The sequence below is a fragment of the Eumetopias jubatus genome, unplaced genomic scaffold (assembly GCF_037043125.1).
Source record: "Eumetopias jubatus isolate StellerSeaLion01/CBP00866 unplaced genomic scaffold, mEumJub1_p1.0 scaffold_14, whole genome shotgun sequence".
Lineage (NCBI taxonomy): Eukaryota > Metazoa > Chordata > Mammalia > Carnivora > Otariidae > Eumetopias > Eumetopias jubatus.
In genome coordinates, this window is record NW_028274820.1 from 8,657,062 (window position 1) to 8,683,615 (window position 26,554).

Below are 26,554 nucleotides of genomic sequence, written 5' to 3' on the forward strand. Positions count from 1 at the left end.
CGAGCTGGCTCGGCGTTTAGGGAGGGCAGTGATCACGCAAGCCGGAGCAGCGGGCTGACGTTGGACGAGCTGCCAGGTAGCTGAAAGCAGGCAGCGAAGCAGCGGAGGCACTTCCCCGCGTTGCAAGCCCGAGTGTGGACTCGAAGCCTCTCCGAATCCGAGCCAGCTGGTTTTAACCTTCGCGAATTGCACTCCCCTCTCCCCAAAGCCAGTCCTCGCGGAGTGAGCTCCAGGATGTTTGCAGGGTCGCGCGCAGGGCTCTGAGACTGAGCCTCTGATACGTTTGCATTCCTATCTTTTTGGGCTTTTTGGCTGTTGGCTACACTGATGTGACCCCCCCTTTTTTGGAATGATGGGGGTCTTTTCGGCATATGTTGGATTTGTTTTCTTTTCCGTTTTATATGTTCAACAAGGGCTGTCTTCTCAAGGTAAGTCTGTGCTCATTGGCAAATATACATTTGCTTGCGGAGTGCGTGTGTGTGTGTGTGTGTGTGTGTGTGTGTGTGTGTGTTCTCTATATTCCAAGAACGGCCAAGCAGATGTAGTGAGATTCTTAGCAAGTAACAGTGGAATAGTGTTCTGTTTGGCGTTTTTATTTAAAGTTTATTAAATAGTAGGCAAGCTAGATTTGAGAGCAAATCTACTTTGTGCCTGACAATGAAGTGGGTTCCTGGGCAAGCGCAAACACAGGGTGTTGTGTGTGTGTGTGTGTGTGTGTGTGTGTGTGTGTGTGCGCGCGGGCGCGCGCGCGCCTTGTATCTGTGTTCATGCACTGGGTAACCACTCATGCATACATAATCATGGCAAACAAATAGAGCTGAGGATGGGGGGCTCTCCATTACCAGTCCTCCTCAGTGTAGGCAGAATTGGTTTAGTTTCCTTTTTCTGGGTCCTTGCTACTTCGTTTGCATGTGTGTTTATCAAAGGACAGACTCCTCTGAGGACCCATAAAAAGGCACGACTTGCATTACAAGCCGCAGCAGCCTGCTGAATCCAGTTGTTCAGGACTTCGCAGGCTGCAGTGATCATTTCAGCACCATGAACAGATCACATCTCTGCTGCCAAAAGACTGCATCACTTAGGCAAGCAGAAATGCCATGTTCCTCCTTCCAGCTTAAACAGAAAAGTCATTTTCACATCAGAATGTCTTCTTTAACATCTGCTACTTCCTTTAAGTATAAATACAGTTCCCCTTCAGTTGAGATCGTTTTGTTATTTCCTAAAATTCTGAAAAGACACACTGATGGTGCTTCTCTTTAAAAAGTGGGGGGAAAGAGCATCCACCCTAAATCAGTCCTGCAGGCCCTCTGTCCTCCTGTCCACGAGTGTGCGTTTTAACTGTGCACTTCCGTCAGCCACAAATCTCTCCAGGATTACTTTTAGGGAAACATCAGTTCTTCACAAAGTATCCCTCAGACCAGATAAGAACAACCACCCAGAGCATTCCATGTTAAAGAAATGCCTTTGGGAGAAAGGGAACATTTCATTTTTGTGAGTTTCACCTTAACTCTGAATTTGCAGACAGGCAGTGTCAAGACTGATAGTGAAAAGACTGAAAAAAAAAATCTCTGGTGACTTCAAAACAGTCTTCGCTCTGAACTAAAACCAGGTGTGTGATTCTTATATGCCATGATATATGGCAATTTACAATACAGCTTGATGAGAACAAATATGAAGGTTAATCTAGAAAGAAAAAAATGTTCACAGCTTAGAAAGTGTGCAACTCGTTTCACGCTGTGGCTTAAAATCACAGTTGCTAGTAATTGTTTTGATATATCAGGCATGTGCATTTTGACAGGTAATCATGATCCACTCTCTATTACTTGAAACAACCAGTTAGTCATAGGTTATTTAGAAACTTAGAGCAAGAGGCTCTCCTCATATATCAACTTGACAGATTTGTCAAAAATGTAGCTCATTGAATCCCTCTGTAAGTTTTGGGTAATGCTGCAATCTGACAAAAGGCATATGGATCTAACTATGGGCAACTTGGCTAAGAGAGGTGAGTTATTTGGCAAGCTTGTTAACCTTTCCATTACCTGGACTTCATCAACAACAAAGTTATTTAGGCATGATACCAAAAATGGACATGAATGGGGCAAAGGAAAGGGGGTTGGGGAACCAGGCAACGTCCCAGAAATCACAGAGGGGTTTTGTTGCCTTTTTTTTTTTTTTTAAGTCCAGGAAAAATGTAGAGAGCTCTCAAGGAACGAGACGCTGACAAGAGTGGTGTGGGTGTTCCAAAAGGATGCGTTTCTGTTTTGCAGCAAAATTTACCGAGTTTCCGCGGAACGTGACGGCGACCGAGGGACAGAACGTGGAGATGTCTTGCGCTTTCCAAAGTGGCTCTGCCTCGGTGTATCTGGAGATCCAGTGGTGGTTCCTGCGAGGGCCCGAGGATTTGGAGCCCGGGGCCGAGGTGGCTGGTGCGCAGGTAGCCGAGTCGCGTCGCCCGCAACGCCGCGTGCGTCTGTCCCGCTCACCCCCTTAGTCCTCTAGGTGCACCCAGGGATACTGGACGCCCCTGGGGCCCGCCTGGCTCTCTTAGCGTGAGTGATGCCAGGGAGTGAGCCCGAATGTGTCCTGGTGACATTACGTTAAAACCAAGGAGGAAGTCGTGTTGTGTGGAGTGTTTCCCGATTAAAACTGGGAATAACCTCCTCCTTTTAGTACCGGCTATTGTCAAGCTGTCAATAGGGGGGGACTACTGTATTGTTACAGCTCAGGACACTCTCTGTCCCCCTTCCAGGACGGTGGGGTCGGGAGGCATTTCTCTGTGTCTGCATCACACACACACACACACACACACACACACACACACACACACACACCTGTCAGTTCTTCTCACGACTGAGGCTAGGAGAAAAGAGATTGGGAGGAGGGGGGAGAGAGAGAAGAGGGAAAGGGAGGGGTAAGGGGAGGTGGGCGTGGGAGGGAGGGAAAGGGGGAAGAAAGCGGGGAGAGGGAGAGAGAGAGGAGGGGCGGCGGAAAGAGGGGGCGAGGTGCGAAGGTAGAGGGAATAGGGAGTGAGTGAAGGAGGGGAGCGGAGGCTACTCTTGAACACACTAGAGAGGAGAGCGGAGGGGAGGGGTGGGAGGGGAAGGGGAGGGGTGGAGAGAAGGAGTACGGACTGGGAAAGGGAAGCAGCGGGGCGAGGCGGGAGAGAGAGGGTCAGCGCCGAGATTGAACGGTTCAGCAAAAGAGGCGGCGGACTTGCCCAAGAGAAAAAAGAAAATCTGGAAGAGACCCCAGGGAGGGGAGGCAGGCCGGGCAAAGACGCAGACTCCTGTCCCCGCAAACTTCCATTCGCGCCCGCGCCCGCTCGGGGAGTCCAGCCCTCACCAGCCCGCGGTGTCCGGGATCCACATCCCAGCGCGCGCGACTCGGCAGCGCCCCCGCGCGGTCCCGCCGCCCCGCGCCCAGTTGGCCTCCGCGGCAGACCCGCCGGCTGCGGCTGCGCTGGCCCTCGCCGGTCTCTTTTCTAAATCACCCCAACCGAGACGTTCCTGCTACCACCGACTGGGTCTCGCCGAGCCTCGCCGAGCTGGCTCGGCGCGGCTGCGTTCCGGATCAGGACGGGGACCGTCAGGGTCCCGAGTCTGAGCATCGTCTCCTTCTCCCGCAGGTGGAGCTGGTGCCCGACCGAGACCCGGACAACGACGGGACCAAGATCAGTGTGAGTATCACAGCGACAGGCGACAGGGGGCGCCTGCCTTTGTCAGCTGCCAGGCCGGCCCCAGATGAAAATTAGGGGAATTTTAGGTTTTTAAAAGCCTTTTAACTTATTGTCCCGGAAAAAGGCAATTTCACGAACGCAAGACGAGATCCAGTTTTCTCTTTCTTATTTACTGGGTACATAAAAATTGAAGCAGATTTAGAGTTGATACAATAAAATTATTTATTTCAATATCGTAAATATTTAAACAATTACTAGAGAATCATTTGCCAGCCAAGGAGTGTGACACTTTCTTCTTCTCTTTTTGGCACTTACATAACTGTAGGATATAGGACTGCAATACTAATATTCATTCAAAATCACAGAAAAACTTATCCTTTGATAGGAAGTAAAACACTAACTTATGAAAATCTTCCTAGGCAGGAAAAAATTCAACAGGATGTTGAAATTGTATTGAAAACAACACAATTTTCATTGTGATTCATAATGCATGCAATGTATTTCTAATGACAATGCTCAAAATCATATAAATATAAAACCATAAGGCAATGTAAATATAAAACATAATTGGAGGAGTTCGACCTATTGAAAATAGAGATGTATTTTGACTTTTAATAATGCTATGTGAAGGGCGCCTGGGTGGCTCAGTTGGTTAAGCAACTGCCTTCGGCTCAGGTCATGATCCCAAGGTTCTGGGATCGAGCCCCGCATTGGGCTCCCTGCTCAGCGGGAAGCCTGCTTCTCCCTCTCCCACTCCCCCTGCTTGTGTTCCCTCTCTGTCTCTCTCTCTCTCTCTCTCTCTGTCAATTAAATAAAAATCTTAAAAAAAATAATGCTATGTGAAATTAGAAATAAAAAGAAAATTGTATTTTTTTTACTACACCACCAATGAAGCCTCCTAGAATCACTTTATGTTGCTAGAACTGCTTAACTCATTCATAAATAGTAAGCGAGTTTTCATTACTAGAAATGAAATAGTTATATAAAGTCAGAAAGTACAAGGCCTGCTTAGCATATATGCTATACATAGGAATATATATAAGTATATATTCTTATTCTTTATTCATTTTAAGAATTTAAAAATCCAATGACCTATATTAAAAAAGAAAATTTATTCTGAAGCTGTTACAATAGTAAAAAAGTGGTATAAGATTGCAGTTATATCACACCTAAAAGTATGAAGATATATTGTACTAATAGAACCAAATTCTGTGATGTAAGTGTATAATCTCAACATGGAAGCTAATATCAAACAAAAATAAGACATAAACCAAAAACTACAATTTATATTCATAAACTCACTTTTTAGAATATTTCAATTCAAATATTATGATATTACAGAAATTATTGTTTTCATACAGTGCTAGAAAGGTTTTACTGGTAAAATCAATTGTTGACAGTACTTAACCTTAACTATTTCATTTTTATACATATATGTAGTGGCTAGATTGTTCACTGACTATTCATGCTTCACCCTTCGGCCATGACTATATCCTCCAAAGACCAGTAAGGAATAGCCTCACACATCCTGAACTAGGGAGCCATACAGTTAAGATACATGATCATGCACATAACCACTAACAGTATTATCTATGCTAAAAGTTCATAATATCTAGTGCATCAGCAAAAGTTCTGGTTACAGACTGACACAGAAAGAAGTTTATTCCCTGTTTAACAAGGTGACCTTGGTCATGTGTCTTAAACCAGCAGTTGTTAACTTAGAATTCTCAGGAATGCTTTTATCAAACACTGATAGGAGCTGTGCCTCCTTGAGATGCAAGCTTAAATGTTTCCACATTAATCCAAATGAGGCCATTTTCTTTATTATCATTATTATTATTATTATTAGTTTAGAGAGGGGGAGAGCGAGGGGAGGGAGGGGCAGAGGGAGAGAGGGACTCTTCAGCAGGCTCCGTGCCCAGGGTAGAGCCCTGTGTGGAGCTTGATCTCACGACCCTGAGATCATGACCTGAGCTGAAATCAAGAGTCGGAGCTTAACTGACTGAGCCACCCAGGTGTCCCGGATGAGACCATTTACTAAAGCTCCCTAGATGATTCTAATGTACAGTCAATGCTGAGAATCAAGGACCCAAACCCCCAAACCTCAGTTTACTCTACTGTAAAATAATAATCATATAAGTACTCCAACTATCTCAAACTTTATTAGGAGACTCAACTGAGACTATATTTGAAACTATTATTCCCCATTATTTTCATAGTATGAGTATCTTAATATGTAATTTTGCATACAAATAAATACATACTATGGTTATGGTTCACATATTGATAACTATTCATATATATAACTCTGTATGTAAAACACAATGAACATTTCCCTAGTTTTCTTAATTACTTATGGCCATTTGAAAATGTATGCCTTCTTTACTTCATTTCTCTGTCTTCCAAAATCATGCAAATCCTTAAATCCTGAGTGTCTTATGAAATCCATCATCCTGTCAATCATGGATAATATATGATGTATGTAAAACCTAACTGTTCTGATAAGGATGTTTATGGATATACATGTGTTCATGTATATTACACATAATACAAACTTATAATCTTTTAATATTTATATTTAATTTTGCTATTAATCTGGCATAAACATTAGTAGAAGAAATAAGAGAGCCAGTTTTAATTTTGAAAATCAAACCAGTGTCTGATTGATGGCATCTCCAGGTCCAGTAGCATAAAGACCCTACCATGGCAGGGGGTATGCATTCTGACCATAAGACTCCAGGTGACCTTAATCTGTACCCTGAGCCATACCACCCCAAGACTCTTGGTAAGACTGCACCAAACATTTGAGTAGAATATTAAATATTCACATCTATTTTTGTCAGTACCTTTAGTAAAGCATCCCAGTGCAGGGATAAAAACACATTCTCAAACTCTGTTGTGACCAACAAAATAATTTTGTGATCTCTCAGAGTTGTAGCCTGTAGAAAAGAGGCTATAAAACTAAATCATTTACCAAATTCTGTTTGTGCTTCATTTGACTGAGCTATCCAGGCAGAGGTCAATCTCATGGTTGGAAAATGGCAGGACTGTTCCTGGAACCTGGGAAATGAGGACCACATGGCTAATAGAATCTGGTACTGGCTGGATTGAATTAATTATTCCATGATTTTGTGAAGCCAGTTGTTAGTGCAATGGGATAAATATGACCTCCATATTTGACTGTTGAGAAAATAAATAGTTCTCTGACTGTGGCTGTGAGGCTATTAAGACCCTTTAATTTTCCAGCATTAGCAAGCTCAGGAGCAAATGTGGGAACAAAACCGTTTGATGTATGATGTAGCACTTTATTCTTTTTACCTGCAATTTTTCAGACAGTGAAAGTCCAAGGCAATGACATCTCTCACAAGCTTCAGATTTCCAAAGTGAGGAAAAAGGATGAAGGCTTATATGAATGCAGGGTGACCGATGCCAATTACGGAGAGCTACAGGAACACAAAGCCCAGGCCTACCTGAAAGTCAATGCCAACAGCCATGCCAGGAGGATGCAGGCCTTCGAAGCCTCGCCCATGTGGCTGCAAGATATGAAGCCTCGCAAGAATGTCTCAGTGGCTATTCCCAGCAGCATCCACAGCTCTGCCAACCAGCGAATGCACTCCACCTCCAGCCCTCAAGGGGTAGCCAAAATCCCCAAACAAAGTCCACAATCAGGTATGGAAACCCATTTTGAGCCTTTCACTTTACCACTCACAAACCTTCCCACGGGAAGATTGGTCGAGTAGACAGATTTATGTGTGATGGTTTTAAAATTGGAGACCTAGTTCAGTTGAAATAATGATGGGATGAGACACGGGGAGCTTGAGGCTTGCCTTCACAGAGGATGTGAGTTGCCCTGTTAGTCGCTGACAGTGCTTCATGTCCAGGGGACCTCAGAGCTGGACTATTTTTTTCCCCCCTTCTGTATTTACACATTATAAGAACAGTAAATCATGTAATGTTGGTTGCATTATAAATGCATGTTCATTTTCTCTACAGATTTATGTATTGATAATGGCCAAATTAAGAGACTTTCACTTAATCAAAATGTAAATGAAAGAGACAACACATTTTCAGCGGCCCATAGCTTTAAGCAGGATTGTTCTCCAAGGGCTTTTGATTTTGAAGGAGAAACTTCAGCTGCCTGTGATGAAAGTGATGATGATAATGGGAGGAAGTGAGGGGGGGATGAAAGGCAGTAAGTGGTGCAGAGATAAGGCAACTCCGGTAAATGTGCCTCCGATGCCAATTTAGGAGCTTAGTCACACATTTCCAAAGTCAGCTGTGCAAGTTAAAGCTGGTCTGAATGACATTAATTTATGCAATCACTCAGCCAATGGAAACTCATTGAAGTTTTAACCTTGATGTGGGATAAAGACTTCTTGGAATGAGCAGTACCCTGCACAACCCCGTGACTGTTCTGTATTTTGTTCAAACACTTGACGTAATATTACAGGATGAAGGGAGCAGAAAAATATTTAATTTATCATTCTTTAAGTTTTTCCTTTACACTTTATCACTGAAGAATTATTGATACTACTGTTGGTAATAGAAAATTACATTGCTAACATTCAGTGTCACTTTAGCCATTAAATACAAAAACCTGGTCATTTCATTAGGAGGATTTCAAATACATATATATATATATATGCCCTTTTAAAATAATGTGTGTCAACCTAGGTTTCCTACTCGTGCATCACGTGCTAATGGATATGCTTTGTAGGCAGCTTGACTAAGGGTCCCTGGAAGTTTGCTTGCCTTGCCTTTAAATGTAGGTGAGCAAGTATCCCAGCATCCCTTGGTCATGGCAGTTTCTGCCAATCTGATAAATAAATAGCCTAGTCTCTTAGCCCCCGCTAAGGCTCAATTTGTGTGGCTTTGTTTCATTTTCCTCTTTCTCATCGTTTTCGTTTTCCAAGTTAAAGAATAAAACCATAGCTAGAATGTATATGTACATAAATACCTACATGCATGTATAACCACATATACATATATAGCACACAGAAATACATTTATATATGCGCCTAATGGTTAGAATTTTTGTAGCCATTGTTTGACAAAGAGTCAGTGTTTTTGGAGACATTGTCCCCCTCTCCATGCAAAAAACAAAAAAAGAAGCCAGACGCTATATGCAAAATTACAGAGTAGCTTCAGCAGACAGTTTAGGACCTTATTCGTGAGAACTCCAAATCATGAAAGTCAAAGTATTAGCCTACATAGAATATTCCAAACTAGATATCATAAATCTGTTTCGTTGAATAAAATCAAATGTATTACCTATTCCAGTGGAGGGTTCTAACCATGGAATGAAATGTCCTATTTCTAAATTATTTACTTTTAGATGACATAATATACTCTAAAACTATCTATTTTAATATATTTTTCTTGGTGTGGTGATTGGAGCTAAATGGTAAAACTCTCAATGTCTTCTAACAGTTTTCAAACAGAAATCACTGCTTATTTTCCACCACACCAAGCCTTGCTTGTTGCTTTCTCTAAAGCAAGACAGAAGAAGGGAAACTGACTTCATGAAAGCCTATATGCATCCAAAGCCATCTGCTTATAGCAAAGATTAATATGAAATATATCAAAATCTTTAATTTCTATTTTTTTCTACCAGTGAATACTGGAAAATATTTTTGATACATTTAATAATACTTTTTAGCTTCTAGGTCAGAAGCTGGGGTAACCTAGCCACCCATCCCATCCATGTGGAAGTTTCTGTGCTTGCACAGTTGTTGTATAAAATACAGTCTCTGGGATGGATATGTATAGAGTAGATTCACTGTAATACCTACATCCTGGTTTATAATTTTGCTTTATAATTTTTCAGGTTATATCCAAATAAAGCTGATTTCAATACTCATGCTTCCTTTATTCACTCTCCATCCTTTTGAGAGCTTCTGTGCCAGGCACAATGACACAAAAATGGGAGACATACTTCCTCTCTTCAAGGAGTGTATATTTTTATTTGTGAGCAAACAATATATTTGTAAATTCCATTGATCATGCATCTTTTTTTTTCTTACTCTAGTAAAGGCAAGACATGATGAAGACACAAAAATTAACATCTTGCTTTTACAGGCCAAGAGCAATAGTAGACTTTTGTCTGTTTTCACTTGATACAAGGAGGCATGCTTATCCATGGTACATATGTTACAAAAGGCTGGTTTATCTGGCCTTTTCTCTTCATGATAGTCTTAGATTTGGTTGATTAAATTATTTGGGCTGAATTACTCAATTCTTAATTCATAGTATTTTTCTGTCAAAGAATTTCTGTCTCTATTCAGGAAAAGTATTGGCTGAAAGTAATTTGGTATATATACATATATATATATATATATAATGTTCAAACTGTCATACAATTAACCAGTTTTTATAAAGCAGAAATCTACACAAAAAAAGATGGAAAAAGAGCCTATTTCCCTCTATACACTGCAAGATAAAGAAAAGATTTAACTGTCATTTAATATAGCTAGTCCCATATTTTTCCAGTATTTTTCCAAAAGTTAGTGAGCATGTGACTGTACCCTCCTGCTTTAAACTGTTTACCTTTATGACATCTCCTTTTAAATTCATTTGATAATCCATGATTAAAAACAAAACAATGAGGAAAAATGGTAAAGCAAACAGATAAACAAAACTTGGCTTTTGCAACCCCTTGTTTTCTCACCTCCAGTTCTTTTGAACTCTCTCCAGTTTTGTGCACTCATAACTAACATTAGAAGAAATGTCCTATAGATGTTCTGAGGAGGAAGAATTCCTGATTCTGGCCGGGGTTTCATTCCACCTTCACAGAGAACACCGAGACTTCCTTGAGCCTCTCCCCTCCCCAAAGATCTCACACTATATTACCCATCCTCTACTTGAGTCTTCCTGTCTCACCCTCCTTCCAGAAGCCAAAGATGCCCTCCATAGGCCACCCCTCCAGTCCTCCCTGTGTTCCTGTCTTCTTTCCCTGCTACTGACCCCTCCCCAAGCCCTGGAAAACTGGCAAACCAGACTGAATCCAGCCCCCACTTGCCTCCCCCAGCCGCCAGCCACCATCCGGCAGGGGGCGCCGCCGCCCACTCCCCCTCCTAGCGCCTCCTCCACTGCCAGCCCTGCAGTCTCCAAACCTGTCCCCTCACCTCTCCTCTCTTGTCCTGCGTCGTTGCTAGGAGCATCTGTCCTCCGACTGGCTGTTAGAGTTCGAGCTCTCTGTTGGTTTCTCCCCGCCAAACGCCTCTCGTAAATGCAGTCCTGTTCTAGTCTCAACTTCCTGATCCAATCACCCATTTTTAAGATTTTGACTGCTAACTTTCCCCCACAAAATTCCTTCACTCACGTTTCCAATTCTGATTCTCTCCGGAGAGCCAGACTAGGTAGGGTTCACTCTGGTCCCCCAGTACATCTCCACATATGCCTTCCACAAGCACGGTGGCAGGGTAGTGATGGCTGCACGTTTGTTGACGCTGCGCGCACTGGGATGTGGCACCTGTCCCCCCGCCCCCCCAACCTGGGCTGCCCTGTGGCCACTCTGACAGTAGGGTATGAAGCAGTTAGGCGGATCATGCAATGCCAAGTCTAGATTTTGCCTTTCTGAGGGCAGGCAGCATCAGCTGTGGCCTCTCGGAAGCCAGGCACCAGTTAAGTCCAACTACCTTGAGACCACTTTACTGAGTGAAGCCTAAGCGGCCCAGCCTTTAACTTCAGTCCCTGCTGCCTTGTCAACCAGCACTGCTCAGCTGAGCCCAACTGACATCGACTCCTGAGAGATTTAAAAAAAGAAAAAATGTTGTTTGAGGGTACAACGTTTTAGGTTTTAGGGTGGTGAGGCCCCTAAACACAAATACTCAAAACAACCGAGTTTATCTTAGCTTCCTCACCAAAAAGAAATGTTCTTCCTCTGGTGTTCCCAAATTCTTTTATTCACATCATCACAAACACAGGTCTTGTGGAAACCTTGAAAACGTTCTTATTTTCTCTTCCTTTGGTTGCCACAGGGAATTCAATATTCAGTCCCACTGTCTCTTTAAAATATCCTTGAACAACTGCATCTTTTCTGTTCCTCCCAACAGGGACTTAGTTCTCAACATAGGTCCTCTTCACTTTCCCCGTCTCTTGCAACAGCTCCTAATACCTTGCCTGTTTAAATTCTAATGCACCGAACAGATCACAACAGAGCAAGTATGAATTACTATTTCCAAAGCACCATCACAAACTTTCTCATGGTCTAATTTCCAGCCTTGTTTCTCCTGAGTTCGCACTCCTCACGCCCATAATCTTCTTAATTAGTATTTCCTCAATGTTTTCAGATACTGTCTTACCTCTGTGACTGTGCAAATGTGTTGTCTCTGCGTGGGTCTTTCCCTCTTAGCCGAGTTCCTACTCAAATGCAAATTCTTTTGTAAAGCTTCCTTGGATCCTCTTAGAATTGATTGTTTCCTCCTTCAAGGCTTGGCAGCAACTTGTTTATGCTTCCTTTGAATCCATTGTTGTGCTTGTAGTGTAGGAAGTCTTCCCCGGGGCTTTCCTCCTTTCCCGGCTGGATTCCACCCTACATTCTGGGAAGCCTCGGTCTCAGGCACTTCGGGGTAGCTGGTCACCCAAGATAACTTCTAGGCTGCAGACATTACAATTTGCATTTGTATTCCTCCAGGTGCCTAGAACAGATGGAGTTCGTGTTTGCAGGAGAAAAGGAAAACAGACAGGGACAGTAAATCTTTGTGTTTATTTTCTTCCTTATAATTATATTTGCATAAATAGATGATACTACCACTATTCCAAAACTGACCGAGACTCGAAACAGTGTTTCTCCAAGTGCCCTGCAGACGACTCAAGCCAGACTCACCAGGGAGCTTGTTAAAAATTCATATTCTAAGACTCCACCTAGCACCTTTTGAATGAAAGTCTCTGAAACTAGAACCGGAAATAGGCATTTTTATGTGCAGCAAATTACGAAAATCGTTAGCTCTAAAAAGTTCTTATGGATGAGGAAAACATTTGTATCACTTACCATGAGATATGCATGCATGAGTGTGATGCTACAAAATACTTGTACAGAAACTGGTCTCTTGCCATTATTTTCTGCAATTGAGATGGACTTTTGTGAAGCTCTTCTCTTCGCTCCGGTGATCAACAGCCGGCACTTAACAAGAAAAACTGGCCGTGGTTAAGGGGTAGTTATGTTTCTACATGTGGAGTCTCTAGTCACTCAGCAGGGATGCTGATTCTCTGAACTCCAAAATATGATTATTGTGTTTTCACCGTGAGCTGAACCTGAGCATTGAGAGGCAGCTGCTGCTACAGCTGCCAGAAACCAAGAGCTCCCCGAAGTTCCTCTGTGGCTGATAAACATGGCTCCTCTCCAAAAATGGCCAGATTTAGCAAGCATGATCTTGAGACAGAATTCAAAGGTGGTGCGGAGAGGCAGAGGAGGGGCCAAGGGTCTTGCAGGAGGCTGTTTTCCTCATTTAAAATATGAGGAAAGGGTGTGTTGCCTTTCGGTAGCGAGCCAATAATATAATTTAGACCTCAATGTTGATTTTGGTTTAAATGATCCAACTTGGCTGCTTACACAGGTTAAATTAATTTGATCACTGTAATTCCATCGGTTAAATGGCTGCTATGTAAATCAAGTGTCTATGAATAAGGTGAAAAATAGATTTGAGGCAGTGCTTTAGATAATACAGGCCACTGGATCTGCTAGAGCTGTGTTTGAACCGGAATTAAGTAGATTAAAAGTCTATACTGGCTAAATTCGCTCGCAAACCATATTTAACTCATTGAAATTCAGTAACTAGCTGAGTCCATAAAACCAAGGCCCAGCTCTATGTTGGAAGGGCTTTTCAATGCACCACTGGCCACATTAGGGTTCACTTGTGATTGCCGGGAGCTCTGTAGTTGAGGAGACATAAAGCAGAATTGCCCGTGTTGTAAGCTCGTCTCTAATGATTGCATGATTTGAGATATCAGACAGCTGCCAGGTGAGCAGCTATCTGGATAGATAACCAAAGGTTTGAGAAGTTGCTGGAAGACTTAATTCTGTTGGTCAAAGTAACACGTGTCCTAGAAAAGACAAGCGTCCCTTCTCCCAAGGAACACTGTTGTCGCCTAAAGCCTAACACCTTAGGCACACAGGTGCATTCATTTCATTCTCAAGGGGCCATGGGCCCAGCAACTAAGGAGAAGGCCCTTCCCAAGTCACCTCCATCACTCACAGCTGGCCATGTCTCCCTTTCCTCATTTGTTAAATGGGAACTATGGTGTAAACCTCACCAAGTTTTGAGAATTAAATGAAATCATATGCAGAGAGAGCTTGGCATTGATCAAGCCTCAAGAAATGATAATTAGTTGCTGTATTAATCTTGTTGCATATGCTTTTTTATTATTCTGATTATTATTAGGAGCCATGAGGTGCTGAGAGTAAATGGTCTACACCACCTGGCTCCGCTGTGGTGCATATTTTCCTTATTGGGTGAGTGTAGGTGAGGAGTTAAAGAAGGATTCATTCCTGGCTTATGTTTTATCATGTATAATTTCAGAACTCTCTTTTTTACTTCTGTCACAATGCCATTAATTGATGATAAATTTTCCCCTATATAACCGTACTAAATATATTAGTGACCAGCTGTCTTGCCCAAGGTTGTAACTAGATCCTTACTGTAAAGCGTAATAAAATTCCAAAGGATTGTTAAGAATTTGAACTGTGTGGCCTGAAAAAACAGCATGTACTTGAAACCACAATTATGCTCACTGGCTGCTAACTTAATTAAATTCAAGCTTTCAAAAAAGACCCTCAGAATGTTTAAAGTCATAAAATGATCATAGATACATCTAAAAACATAAGAACAGGTAAAAGCTTTAAAAAGAAAATAATAAAATGGGTTTAGAACCCAGTAAACCCCAGCTTGTTTGTTGAGTGAGCTGTTGTACAAAATATCTCTGAACCTCAAGAGCCATAATTTATAAAACAGATATTAACACATATGCCCTAAGGGGCCATTTTCAGCATTAAGAGACATGATATATTTTAAATATCTATCAGAGTAAACCTGGCTAAGAGTTCAGCAATGGTTGGTTCCTTCCTTTTTACCTATAGGATCTTAAAGCATATTATTAAATAACTATGATTTAAAAGGGTAATAAAGGAACATAAATACAAATAGAGATGAAAGAAAATAAGAAGCCTGGAAATCCCTCAAATTATATAAAATATTTTAATATCTGATGAGCTAAAAATATAAGAATTAAGGAAGGATTTATTTAATTAATAAGTGACAAAAGGAAACATTATTATAATTTATGATATGTATCCAAATGAACTCAAATTAATTAAAGAGCTAAGCAGAAAAGAAAAATCAGAGAAAGATTAGCATAAAATCAGAGGTCCGAGGCTTTGAAGATTTAAAGTTACAAAATATACAAGTGAAAATAACATTTTACTATAAGTAATTCAAAACATTTGTTTAATTAAATCAAATTTAAGTAAAAAGTGATACAGCAGACAAGGAAATATGTGTGTCTAATACTTAGGAAAAGAAGAAAATAATCTCAATTTTACATATGCTATGATTATGTAATCCATTCCAAATGATTTAGGAGAAATATCAAAATAAACTTAATTCTCTATTTGACAGCAAAACTGGAAATAGAAAATATTTGGGGCTTAATACATAATCTTCAATGGTAACAACAACGAAAAGTATAAAATATCTAGTTTTTTAAAAAACAATTGCAAGTAATCTAAATATGAAGACCATTAGAACACTTTGTTCAGAGAGTTTAGGTTTGAATAAATGAATGAATATGCATGTTTTTGGATGGACAATCTCAATTGTAAATGTGTCAGGTTTTTCAAAAGTATCTGTAGACTTGATGCAGTCTCAGTCAAAACCCTAGTCTTTTTTTAAAACTTGAAACATATAATCTTGGCAAAGATTTTTAGAATTAACATGTATCATCAACGTTACAGTGGCTCAAGCATTTTGCTATATGATTACTTACACGGTGAATTGGTACTTTCTTTCTGGAGGAACATTTATCTGGAAGGACAGTCACAGGGCTTTAGACCCTGTGACCCACTCATACCTGAGGTGATGCTCCTGGAAGGAAATTCCAAAAAGAATAGTAGTGAAGCAAGCCCAGAGGCATGAGCGGAGATGCTTCTCACAGAGGCCTTCCCAAAACAGCAAATACCCAAATGACCAAAAGTAAGGAAGTTACTTGAATGTGTTAAAATGTTAAAACCATGCAGTGAGTATTACGCAGGTTCTAAAATCAAGTTTTAATGAAATTAGATAAGATTCAGTACAGGATACAATGTGAAAAATACAGGCCACAAAATATTAAAGTAAGAAATAAAGAATACAAAACTTTAAGTCAATCTGAGATACTTGCATAGAAAGATGATAAATATATGAAAATGTACATCAAAATTCAAGATGTTATGATTTTTAATTATTTGATTATTTTGTGAGTATAATTAACATTTATACAATGATAATCCATTGCTTTTGTTATATGGGGAAAAAAACACATTATTTAAAATTTCCCAGATTTAAAGATAGGCTAATGATGGGGCGCCTGGGTGGCTCCGTCAGTTGAGCATCTGACTCTTGATTTCGGCTCAGGTCATGATCTCGGAGTTGTCAGACCAAGCCTTGCATCCCGTCGGGCTCCATGCTCAGTGGGGAGTCTGCTTGGGATGCTCTCTGTCTCTCCGTCTCCCCCTGCCCTCCCCCCACGTGTTCTCTCTCTCTTTCTCTAAAATAAATAAATCTTAAAAAAAAAGATAGACCAATGACAGCTCATGAGAGAGAAAACTAACAAACAAAATATGTTCAACAAAGTAAAATAATGGGTGTGATTGTGGAGGTAGTGACAATTTAAAAATATACATACACACACGTGTATGTACCCATGCACACATTTATACATACCTGTATACGTGTGTGCATATATATGTAGTAAAAGTTCTACTATGAAAGTGGCATACTTGGAAATTGCTAGTAGCCTGGAAATTAAGAACACTGTATGTTATTTCCTGGGAGCTGGATGAAGAATCTGACCATCGAATTATTCTTTTTGTTTTTCTGAATATAATGAGTGTGACCTTGATAAATTTATCTTGATTAAACTAATCAAGCACATGTAAAGTCTATAAATTAAATATCATGCAATCATTTTTCTTCTCACTAGTATGACTCATTCAACCCCCAATTCAGAGGGAGTTCAGAGCGGAGAGCAATGGTGCAGTCATTGGTACTGTCAAGGAAAATTAGTACCCTGGAAGATTTATAAATGATAATTATGTTTTATTTAATATGTCTTTTAAAAAGTCTGAGAGAGCATTTTTGCATGAATTTCGAAACCCTATGTGCATTAAAAAAAAAAAAAACCAAGATAGGTTAAACTCTTAATGCTAGAATTAAAGCAAATTGCAAAACTAGGAGTTAGGATTCCTCATCCCACAAAGCTGATGACTGTGGAGCCATTGAAAAAATAAAAAGTAAGAAACTACATTAAGCAGTTTCATTATCTTCACAGACACGAGCATTTTAATAAAGATTAAGTAACGCAGCCACTCTGCATTGTAAAGAAGGGGGGGTCTTAAGCAGTGTGAAATGAGGGGTCTATTATGGGACTGATTTCTTTCTTGTGTTATTTATATGTTTTATTTTAGAGACACATTCTTAGCAGCATCTTCTTCAGCCATTTGGAACATATTTGAGTTTTAATTTTTCTGATTAAATAAATTTATTAATTTTCTGATTTCTCTTAGCACTGTAAATGGTTAATTTGAAAAATAGTACACTTATGGAGCAAGCAGTAGAAACACAACTACTCAATAGAAAAAAAAAAACCCTTTAGAATATAAAAACTCAATTTCCAACAGTCTGAAAATATAAGTATTTTGAAGATATGAACTGTGTCTTGATTTTTTTTATGTTATTTCAGTGTCTCGCATTGTGTTTAGCATGTAATTAGAGTTAAATAGATATTTAAGGATTGGGTATGATGTTTTGGTTTATGTATAGGACAAACCACTTAGGATAATACCACTGCTGAGAAGATACATGAATTCTTATGTAATCTGGTCAATTTCTAACAAAACAAACCCAGACACCTACGTTTTAATGGAGAATACACTTGGGTCATCCTTCGTTGCATACTATAACAACAATATTCATTTATTGAAAATTATATTTAGTATCAAATTATGTTTAGGAAGTTCGATGAGCAGTCCCTGGCAACTATGTACTTTTATTATACCTGCCTGCCTTGATAAAAATGACAAGGATTAAAAATGTATATTGCTTCATCTCTGTTAATTATTTAATTCTGATGGCTAAGGTCATTTCTGTTATGAAGTTCATTTATAAAACATTCTAATTTAGATAATTTTGAAATAGCTGGATTAAGGAAAAACTACAACCCTTGGCTCAAATTTGGAAAATATATGGGTAAAGTCTTAAAACATTTTTCTTATGTTAAAATAAGTGTGTTTTCTGAAGCTATATAATTGGTGTTTTTCTATAACCCGTTGGCCTTAGGTCCTCAAGTAATTTTTTCCTCAAGAGCAAACATTGCTGAACAATTAAAATTAATTTTTAAATGTAGGCAAATTACTGTATGAAGTATGTTGCTATCTTAACTTTCCAATTTATATAAGAAGACGAGCGAAAATTGAAATCTTCCATTTGCAACTTTTTTTCCTTCTCTTTCCTTTACTTCTGTGTCTTTATTCTGAGTGTCTCAGTTGCCATTTCTCTAAAAATGTGAGATGTGTTTCTTTCTTTGATGAGGGATACTTCTCTGTTGATGTTGGAGAGGGGCATCTCTGTCACAGTGCAGCAAGAGTGTAGGCGGAAAGAGAGATCCTTTATTTCACCAACTAGTGAGTGATGGCTCAAATATGAAAATACAGCTTGTTTCTCTCTCCGCTCAGCAGTCAATAGTTCTCGCTGTGGTGCACTGTATATGAGAGTCCTCACTCAGGGCACACTAGTCCAGCCCGCTCTGATGCAGAGCCATCCCGCTTTGACCCCAGTTGTCCTCATTATTTCCTCCACTCCCCACATTGAATGTGCTTATTTAAGCCCTTTGAGAAATGTGGCATTGCTCTACAATACTGTAAGTGCGTGTGTAGTCCCTAACAGGGAGTTTGTGATCCTTCCAACAAGATGTGGATTAATATCTACCTTTGCATTATGAATAAGGAGTATGCTAATTAATAATGAAAACACACATGCAAAAGGTATATTTAAACTCCATGAGTAAATAGTTGCAAGCCCCGGAGCAGCGTTTATTTATGTACTGGTAAATGTAGTGCTAATAATAAATCATTCTTATCCATGCATTAAAAGAGTTATTAAATGTACATGGTACTAAAAACTTCACTCTCTGGAAACATTTTGTTTTCCCCTAATTTATATTGTTCTCCATTCCATTTTGTCAAAGCAGCTCATATTTCCAAATATTTCCAACAGGCAGAATTGAGAGTCGAGAGTTTTTTTGCAGTAATGAAGAATCTCTAGAGGAAATTGTGATGCACCTTAGCTTGTAGATTGAGACCGAACTGGTTTTGAATTGCAGCAGCACCACCTACTAGCTGGGTAAACTCGAACACATTGCAGGTTCAACAGCTTCAGCTCCTTAATTTGGAAAATGATTATAATGACCTCCTGAGACCACAATCAGAGGTAAAGAAATACCAAGTGTTCAAGAAATACTTGCTCATCCTGTGTGCACCAAGATCAGTCTTACTTAGATGAATGAGTTACAATTAGTGTGCTGTTTGGAGACACACTATGGCCTTAGCAGGTGGGAGGAACCATCACTTTACTTCCTTCTTGAGTCACTGTAGAAGGTAGGAACCCTGATATCCTGCCACGGATAGAGTCTGGAAAATTCTGTGGTGAATGGCGTATCAGCCATGCACCTTGGCAATCAGAGTTTGTGTACATGAGCATCTGCACTTTTTTTTCCTTCCCTCAGCTACAAGAAAAGTCCTCATGACTAGAACAGAGGTATAAATTTGCTGACAAAAAGGAAAGAGAAAGGGAAATTTACACAGCTACTGCCAACATGCCAGGGCACAATAAAATAGGCAATTTATGTATTAGGTCAAAATGAAGCACATTTCTTTTAAAAAAAAATTTTTTTCTGGAAGAAATTGGCAATGGATCCATAAGAATTCTAATAAAAAGATATTCTTTTCAAAAAATTATAGGATAAAATCATCCTATTATTTGACCTTTGCCCTTAAGTAGTGATTTAGTATGTGCAAACCTGAATAAAATGGCATTAAAAGCTAGCTCAAATTTTCTCACACAGATATTTTCATTTCTTGAAGCTGACATCTGTAATAAAAGAGAAGTATGTCAAAGGCTCTGTCTGTTCCTAGAGCTGTAATGGACACTCCATTCTTTATAAACTTAGCTCCTTACAGACAAAATTATTTGACTGATGCTTCTTTTATTATTGGAGCATTTTCAGTTTTAGGTTTGCTCAGATGATAAGCCTCACTAATATTCACTTTTATAAAATAAAGACTCCAGAGTCAGACTGTGGAGCCACATAGCAGAAGAGAAATTGTTTTCTTTTTCTTTTCTTGTTCCTTTGACTCCACTCGATACTCAAATAGGAAAAAGAAGAGAATCATACCCCAATTTATAGACAGATGCCCTGCATTGACTGTACCTCATATCTAAACCAATGAAAAGTTGTACTCACAGGGAAATTTACCTATCAGAAAATATTCACAGCCAAGAGAAAGTGGGTACCTGAAGAGCTGGTATAATTTAGATGGGATAAATTGTCTAGATAGTTGTGTAAACACTCCACTTAGTTCTTTGAATTCAATACCCGTATCCTCTTCTGATGCTTTTTCCTGGTAGACAAGAGCTCAGGTGGTCTTTCTCACTCCATCACTAACTAGTGGTGGCACCTTAAAACAATCAGCTTAACTTTCTTAGTCCTAGGCTATCAAAGTGAATAAAAAGCTTGGAGAAAAAGAAGTGCTTAGAAGAAGACTTGTAGGAACCAGGAGAGATGATGGACTCTGAAAAACAAACTGAGGGTTCTAGAGGGGAGGGGCTGGGGGGATGGGTTAGCCTGGTGATGGGTATTGAGGAGGGCACATTCTGCATGGAGCACTGGGTGTTATGAACAAACAATGAATCATGGAACAGTACACCAAAACAAATTATGTAATATATGGTGATTAACATAACAATAAAAAATTTTAAAAAAAAAGAAGACTTGTAGGAACGATGGTGGAGCCAACTCTTATTCAAATATTTAAATGAATTTGGACGAACCTTTAAGCTCTAAAATTCTATCATATGAAAAGTTCAAAATATTATTATGTCATACGACATTTGGTGCACTGTATGGAACAAAGCAAGCTTTACGTCTTATTAATGTTTAGGAAAAGTAAAAGTCTGATGATGTTTTTGTATCCCGTCTTTATCAATTCTGAGTTGGGGAGAAGAAATGTTAGATCAATTTTTTTTCTTTTTTTCTCTGAAGCAGTTATGGCCAGTGCATTTTTCTCTGAAAAGATTAATGTACATTCAAATAATAGCTTCACATCTTGATTGAACAGATGTGGAGACAATGGAGCAAGATCATTTGCCTCAGGGAGTCTCATAAAAAAAGCACGTCCTTATTCTAAATTGATCTGACTCGCATTGCTGTTTCTTCATTTCTTTACTTTACCACCTACTATCCATGTGAGTTAGGGTGAGTTATTCCATGTCACTGAGTTATATTTTCTCCTGATCTATACATTTACTATACAGAACTGTTGAGGGGATGAACTAAGACAATGTATGCAAATTACCTAGTGCATATTCCCTGACACATAGTAGATGCCCAATGTGTTTTAGTCATTTTGGAAATTGATGTGAACAAGGGGGATGCTACATTATTAAACATGCCCAGTGTCTTCCAGCCTCATGACCGTGCATGCAGGGAAGAAATGGCACTACAAGATGGAATAGTTTAAAAAGGAAGGTGCTAAAAGGAGCTAACTTCTTCCATCTGGCAGACAGATGAGAGGGGCAAGGCCGACTTTGCAGTCTGGGAAGTTGTGCTAAGTGAAATGAGGCAGGGAGATGCAGGACTGAGCTCTTGATGGAAATGGTTCTTACGATGTGGTGTAACTGCAGCCCATCTCCACCGGATTACACAGAATGCCAAGGTCTCACTCCTGTGCTGTGATTTTTTGTTTGGTTGGTTTTTTGGGGTTTTTTTGTTTGGGTTTTTTTTTTTTTAAAGCAACAGATGGACTTTTTTTGTTCTTTGAAATAATAATTGAGATAAAATATTTGAGGCTTTTCTTTTCTTTTTCTTTTTTCGTATTTCTCCTTAGCCAAACTCTCTTTTGTCACAGTCAGCCTCTTGAGAAAGGCTTGCTTTTCCACATCTCAGTGAAGGTGATGTGACACTGGCTATTGCATGAGGTATTAGAAGAGCTGAAAACTGGAAGCTAAGTTTCCGCACTCCTTAGACTTCTAAGAAGACTTAGTAGACTTTTCCATTTGCAAAATGGAGAAAATACCTTTCCTGTGTTACAAAGGCTTGGGGAATTACACCTGAGAGAGCACTATGAAAATCTTTAAGCATAAAAACAAATGAAAGTCATCGTTATTAAATAGAAGTCAAAGGACATCATGAAATGGCATTCTGAGTCAGAGAGAAATCTCTAAGTTCTATTAGGCTGCCCTCTCTCTGGGCCTGCTATCTGTACATTTTCTTTGCATAATTTAGATAATAGTATCTCTCTTCTTCACAGGGAACTTTGTGTAAGGGGAAAAGTTTTAAAACTTTCAAGGCATTGTTTTAGACATTGAGAGTCATAAAAAAAAAAATTGCTTAAGTTTTGTCCCTTGCCTTTACTGAGCTTACAGTGTAATCAGTGAGATAAGCTATGAATGTAATGAATTACAAGTCAATGTAGGCCATGATGAGGCCATTGGAGAGGCAACGCCCATCTACTGTGACGTTCAGAGGAGAGTGAAATTCAACTGGCTGGTGGGAACACACAAAATGGATGCAGGTTATTTGAAGGGAAGAGTTGCTTAAATTCATGGGCGTATTAGGGAATAACAGATCACCCTGCCCGGCCTGGGCATAAGGCAAGAGAAACCAAATAAAGCAAAATAGGTGATCCAACACAATGTCTGTCATACCAATATGAAAACAAATAATATACACACAGTTATTATGCTCAATTTAGAAAATGTAGAACAAATATGTTTCTTATTTGGGATCTTAGAAATGAGAGGCAGCAGAAGAAATTGGAGCTCAGGGGTCCTAACTGAGTCCTAGCTGTCATTATTTCACAAAAGTAAAATGTTTCTATCAGTGAAAGTAAGACTAAAGCATGATGAGTGGCCAAAGTTTGACTTAAAAAAAAATAATAACTTTCTATAGAATAGAGTATAATAACATGTTTGATAATAATGTAATATTCAGAATAGTGTACATCTGAATGGAAAGGACTATGATGATTATTTGTTAAAAGAACACAGGACAAATGACAGCATTTCAGAGTCTTAGTTTTCACTAAGCCCTTGGGTTTACAAAGATAAAGGAGTCCATATTTCTTCATTCAAGACCTAAAACAGAAGAGAAAAACAATCAGTGATTTGATGATAAAATTGCTTTAGAATCTAATGTAGAGGGTGATAAAAAAGCTTTATAATTATCCTGACAGGAATACCTTTCATTTAATAGAAATATGCTAGGAAATACATGTATCTAGAGCAGATGAATGATTACTAGAAAAAAAAATACTATGTTACAATAGCATATTGCATATCTCATGGCCATTCAAAATTTTAGTAGCCTTAAAATACTCTTTACAGTATGCAATTGGATTTATTTCTGATTATCCTGCTTCTGTAAATTTTGTTTTAACCTGCACATGCTGGACATAGTATGGTTGGAAATGTTGGGTCAAAATGAAGTAACGGTTCCCTTCATCTTTTTGGGAATGATGGGCTCAGGCATTCCCTATGAAGGGTTGATTATTTGAGGAAGGGGCAGCAAAATACATGACCTGAGCAAGTGTGAGCCAATCTGCAATGCCTACACTGAAAAGGAAACCATTATTTCACAAAATATCTTTCTTGAAGAGTGAATCATTTTGCTTGCTTTTATTGCTCTTAGCATTTCTTGAACCTTTACTCAATATCAGACATACTTTGTGTCAAGTCAAGTGCAGTTGGCTATTCAAAGAGCCATGTAATCATTTCTTTCTTTGCTTTCCTTCCTTCTTTCTTTCCTTCCTTCCTTCCTTCTTTCTTTTTTCCTTTCCTTTTTTTTTTTTGATTAAATGAATCCTTGTCAAAGAATTTCTCTTCAAAAGGTAATAAGAATACATATTTAGTTTTGGAAAGCTCTGATGCTAGTGGTTCTACATGGATTGTATATATTTCCTTTGCATGAACTTTGTGCTGAAAGCTTCACATGACCTATCACTTTTGCATTGTTGAACCTCCTTACCCGGCTTGAATGAAGGCACCCTGCAGAGACTCACCATTAACTGCAGGGTCTTCAGCCATTAGGTTTCTATGAGGAGATACTGTGTTAAATATATGGCTAACTACCAAACAAAGACAATCAATGGCAGCACTAACCAAAAACAACAACAACAACAACAACAACATGAAAACAGTAATGATTTGATTTAGTCTACTAAATGGCCATCTTAGAACCCCCAAATGTTTATTCTACAGTGACGTTTTTGAGAGCATGTGTTTTTGCCTCAATTTTTATCATTTGGCAATATGGACCTGAACATGATTTAGCAGAAATATTCAAAAGATTGAATTTCCATGCCCTTACCCCTTCAAACTGTTTCAATCTATCTCCAATTAAAAAGAAAGAAAGAGAAAAGAAAGACCCCCCAAAAAAGAAAGAAATTCTTAGAGCCTCATCACATTTTTGCTTTCTTACAAATAAAGGTATTTAATACATAATTAGTAGCTAGAAGTTTACTGAATTAAATGCATGAAGAAGTCAATGCAAGAATTCCATTTAGTTCTCTCCCTTACAGTGTCCTCAAGCTCTTTCAAAAATTTCCAACTCTTGATAGCACTTAACTTTTCTAAGATTTCAAGAGTAAACAATTGAGAAAGATCTTTCTCTAAAACAAAACCCCTCATGCACCCATCCCAGAACACATTCTCCCCGCCCTTGAGAATCCTGCTGCTGTGTTTTGGTTCTACTCCTGTGGTTTTATGCTTACGCAGTAGTAAAACAGGGGATGCGTTTTTTCGGTACCAATAGAGGAATAACCAAATGACTATAGTGAATGATCCTTAAAGAATTGCTTGAGGGAAGAGTATGTGGATTCGTTCCTCTCAGGGTTCCCCAATCATGGGATGGCATTGTTTGAAAACAGACAAAACAAAACAAGACCAACTTCCTGGGACTGAAATACTTTGTATGTGTTGTTATTTGCAGTGCATGCCAAGACATTCATGAGCACCAGAGCCAAGCTGGCGAGCTAATTAAATATATATATGTATGTGTTTAAAACAGCCTAATAAGGAGCATTGGAAATCTTCAAGATGAGCGAATATCTTATAACTTCTTCCGCAGGTGCGAGGATAGCTACAAGCCATGGACTTTCTGTCCTGCTTCTTGTTTGTGGCTTTGTGAAGGGTGCTTTGCTTTAATCTAAAGTGCTGACTTTTTTCCAATATCACTTTCTCTTCTTAAAGCAAAGAGCAAATCGCCTGTAAAATCTACGGAGCGGACAGCAAAGTTGACCCTAAACTCCAAGCACCACTCTGCACCCACTGTTCTCTAATTACCTACCCAAGGAGCGCCTGCTTCCGGAAGCATAAATGAAGAGGCTATCACACGCTTTGTTCATAACATTTTCTTGGGCAAATCACTGGTCTTTTATTTCAAGAAAATTAGTGTGAAGTGATAGGACATTTTCTAATAGCCAGATCTATTTTTTTTTTCTTTTTTTCCCCTTTTCTTTCGGCTACTTAAAGCATCACCTGACTGCTCAGGGATTGGCCTGAACGTCATCTGTATAGTAAATATTTACTACGGATACCACTGATTTCCGAGTAAAAGACACATTACCTGCAGGAAACAAACAGAAATCAAAAAGCGACAGAACATAAACTATCATCAAACAAAACCCCGCTTTGGGGGCAACAACAAAATCATCAACACCGCGAGTCAACGAGGAGAACGTTATTTTAAATAAGACATAATAAAGGAAAGATTTTTTTTTTAATTTTCTCTTTTTTCTCGGATTTTTTTTTTTTTTTGCCTTTTTCTTGATTATAGTTCTTGTTCAATGGTGGCAAGTGCTGATTACGGCCAATCCCTGTCAATCCTGGGAGGTTTATATAAATACATTTTGAGTGTTCTATATTTCAATGTATTTTAATTCATTTTGCAATTCCTGTATATGCAAACCTGACAAATTCTGTAAATTGCTTATAGTATGTGTGATATAACTTCAAAGTAGATAGACTATGACCCTCATGCAAGCTGATTTTTATCATTAAATATATAAATATATACATATAGAGATCTATATGTTGGGCCACCAACCAACTTTTTTTAGATAAAGCATTTGTTTTTCACTTATAATTCATATATTGTGTGAATTTTGTAATGCCTTGTTTCACTTCCACAGGTTTGACAGCTGCAGATGGTCACTGTTGCCCTCTGCTTCCTTCTGGAAAATGCATATTCAAAATTGTATTGGTCTCTGATAAATGAATTAATTTTGTTGTGTGTATGCTGTGTTGAAATTTGCTATGTTCCTTTATATATGGTGTTTATTGAGGTTTGAGGGTCTCTTGACTCTGAAGAATGTACACTCTCTGGTTTTGACAGCTATCCCTATATTACTAT

The 26,554-nt window shown here is 39.2% G+C and overlaps 1 protein-coding gene across 2 annotated transcripts; it reads left to right on the forward strand.

The window, feature by feature from the left end:
- The first annotated feature begins 349 nt into the window (after positions 1-349).
- Positions 350-25,481, forward strand: VSTM2A (V-set and transmembrane domain containing 2A). Of its 2 annotated transcripts, none has more exons than XM_028108882.2 (5): positions 350-428; positions 2,268-2,434; positions 3,626-3,676; positions 7,009-7,345; positions 25,393-25,481. In XM_028108882.2, exons 1-5 carry the CDS (start codon positions 350-352, stop codon positions 25,479-25,481), a joined length of 723 nt encoding a protein of 240 aa, XP_027964683.1. The 2 variants fall into 2 exon arrangements, with proteins under 2 accessions (XP_027964683.1, XP_027964684.1); XM_028108883.2 differs by lacking the exon at positions 25,393-25,481 and adding an exon at positions 25,271-25,347.
- Positions 25,482-26,554: the final 1,073 nt, after the last annotated feature.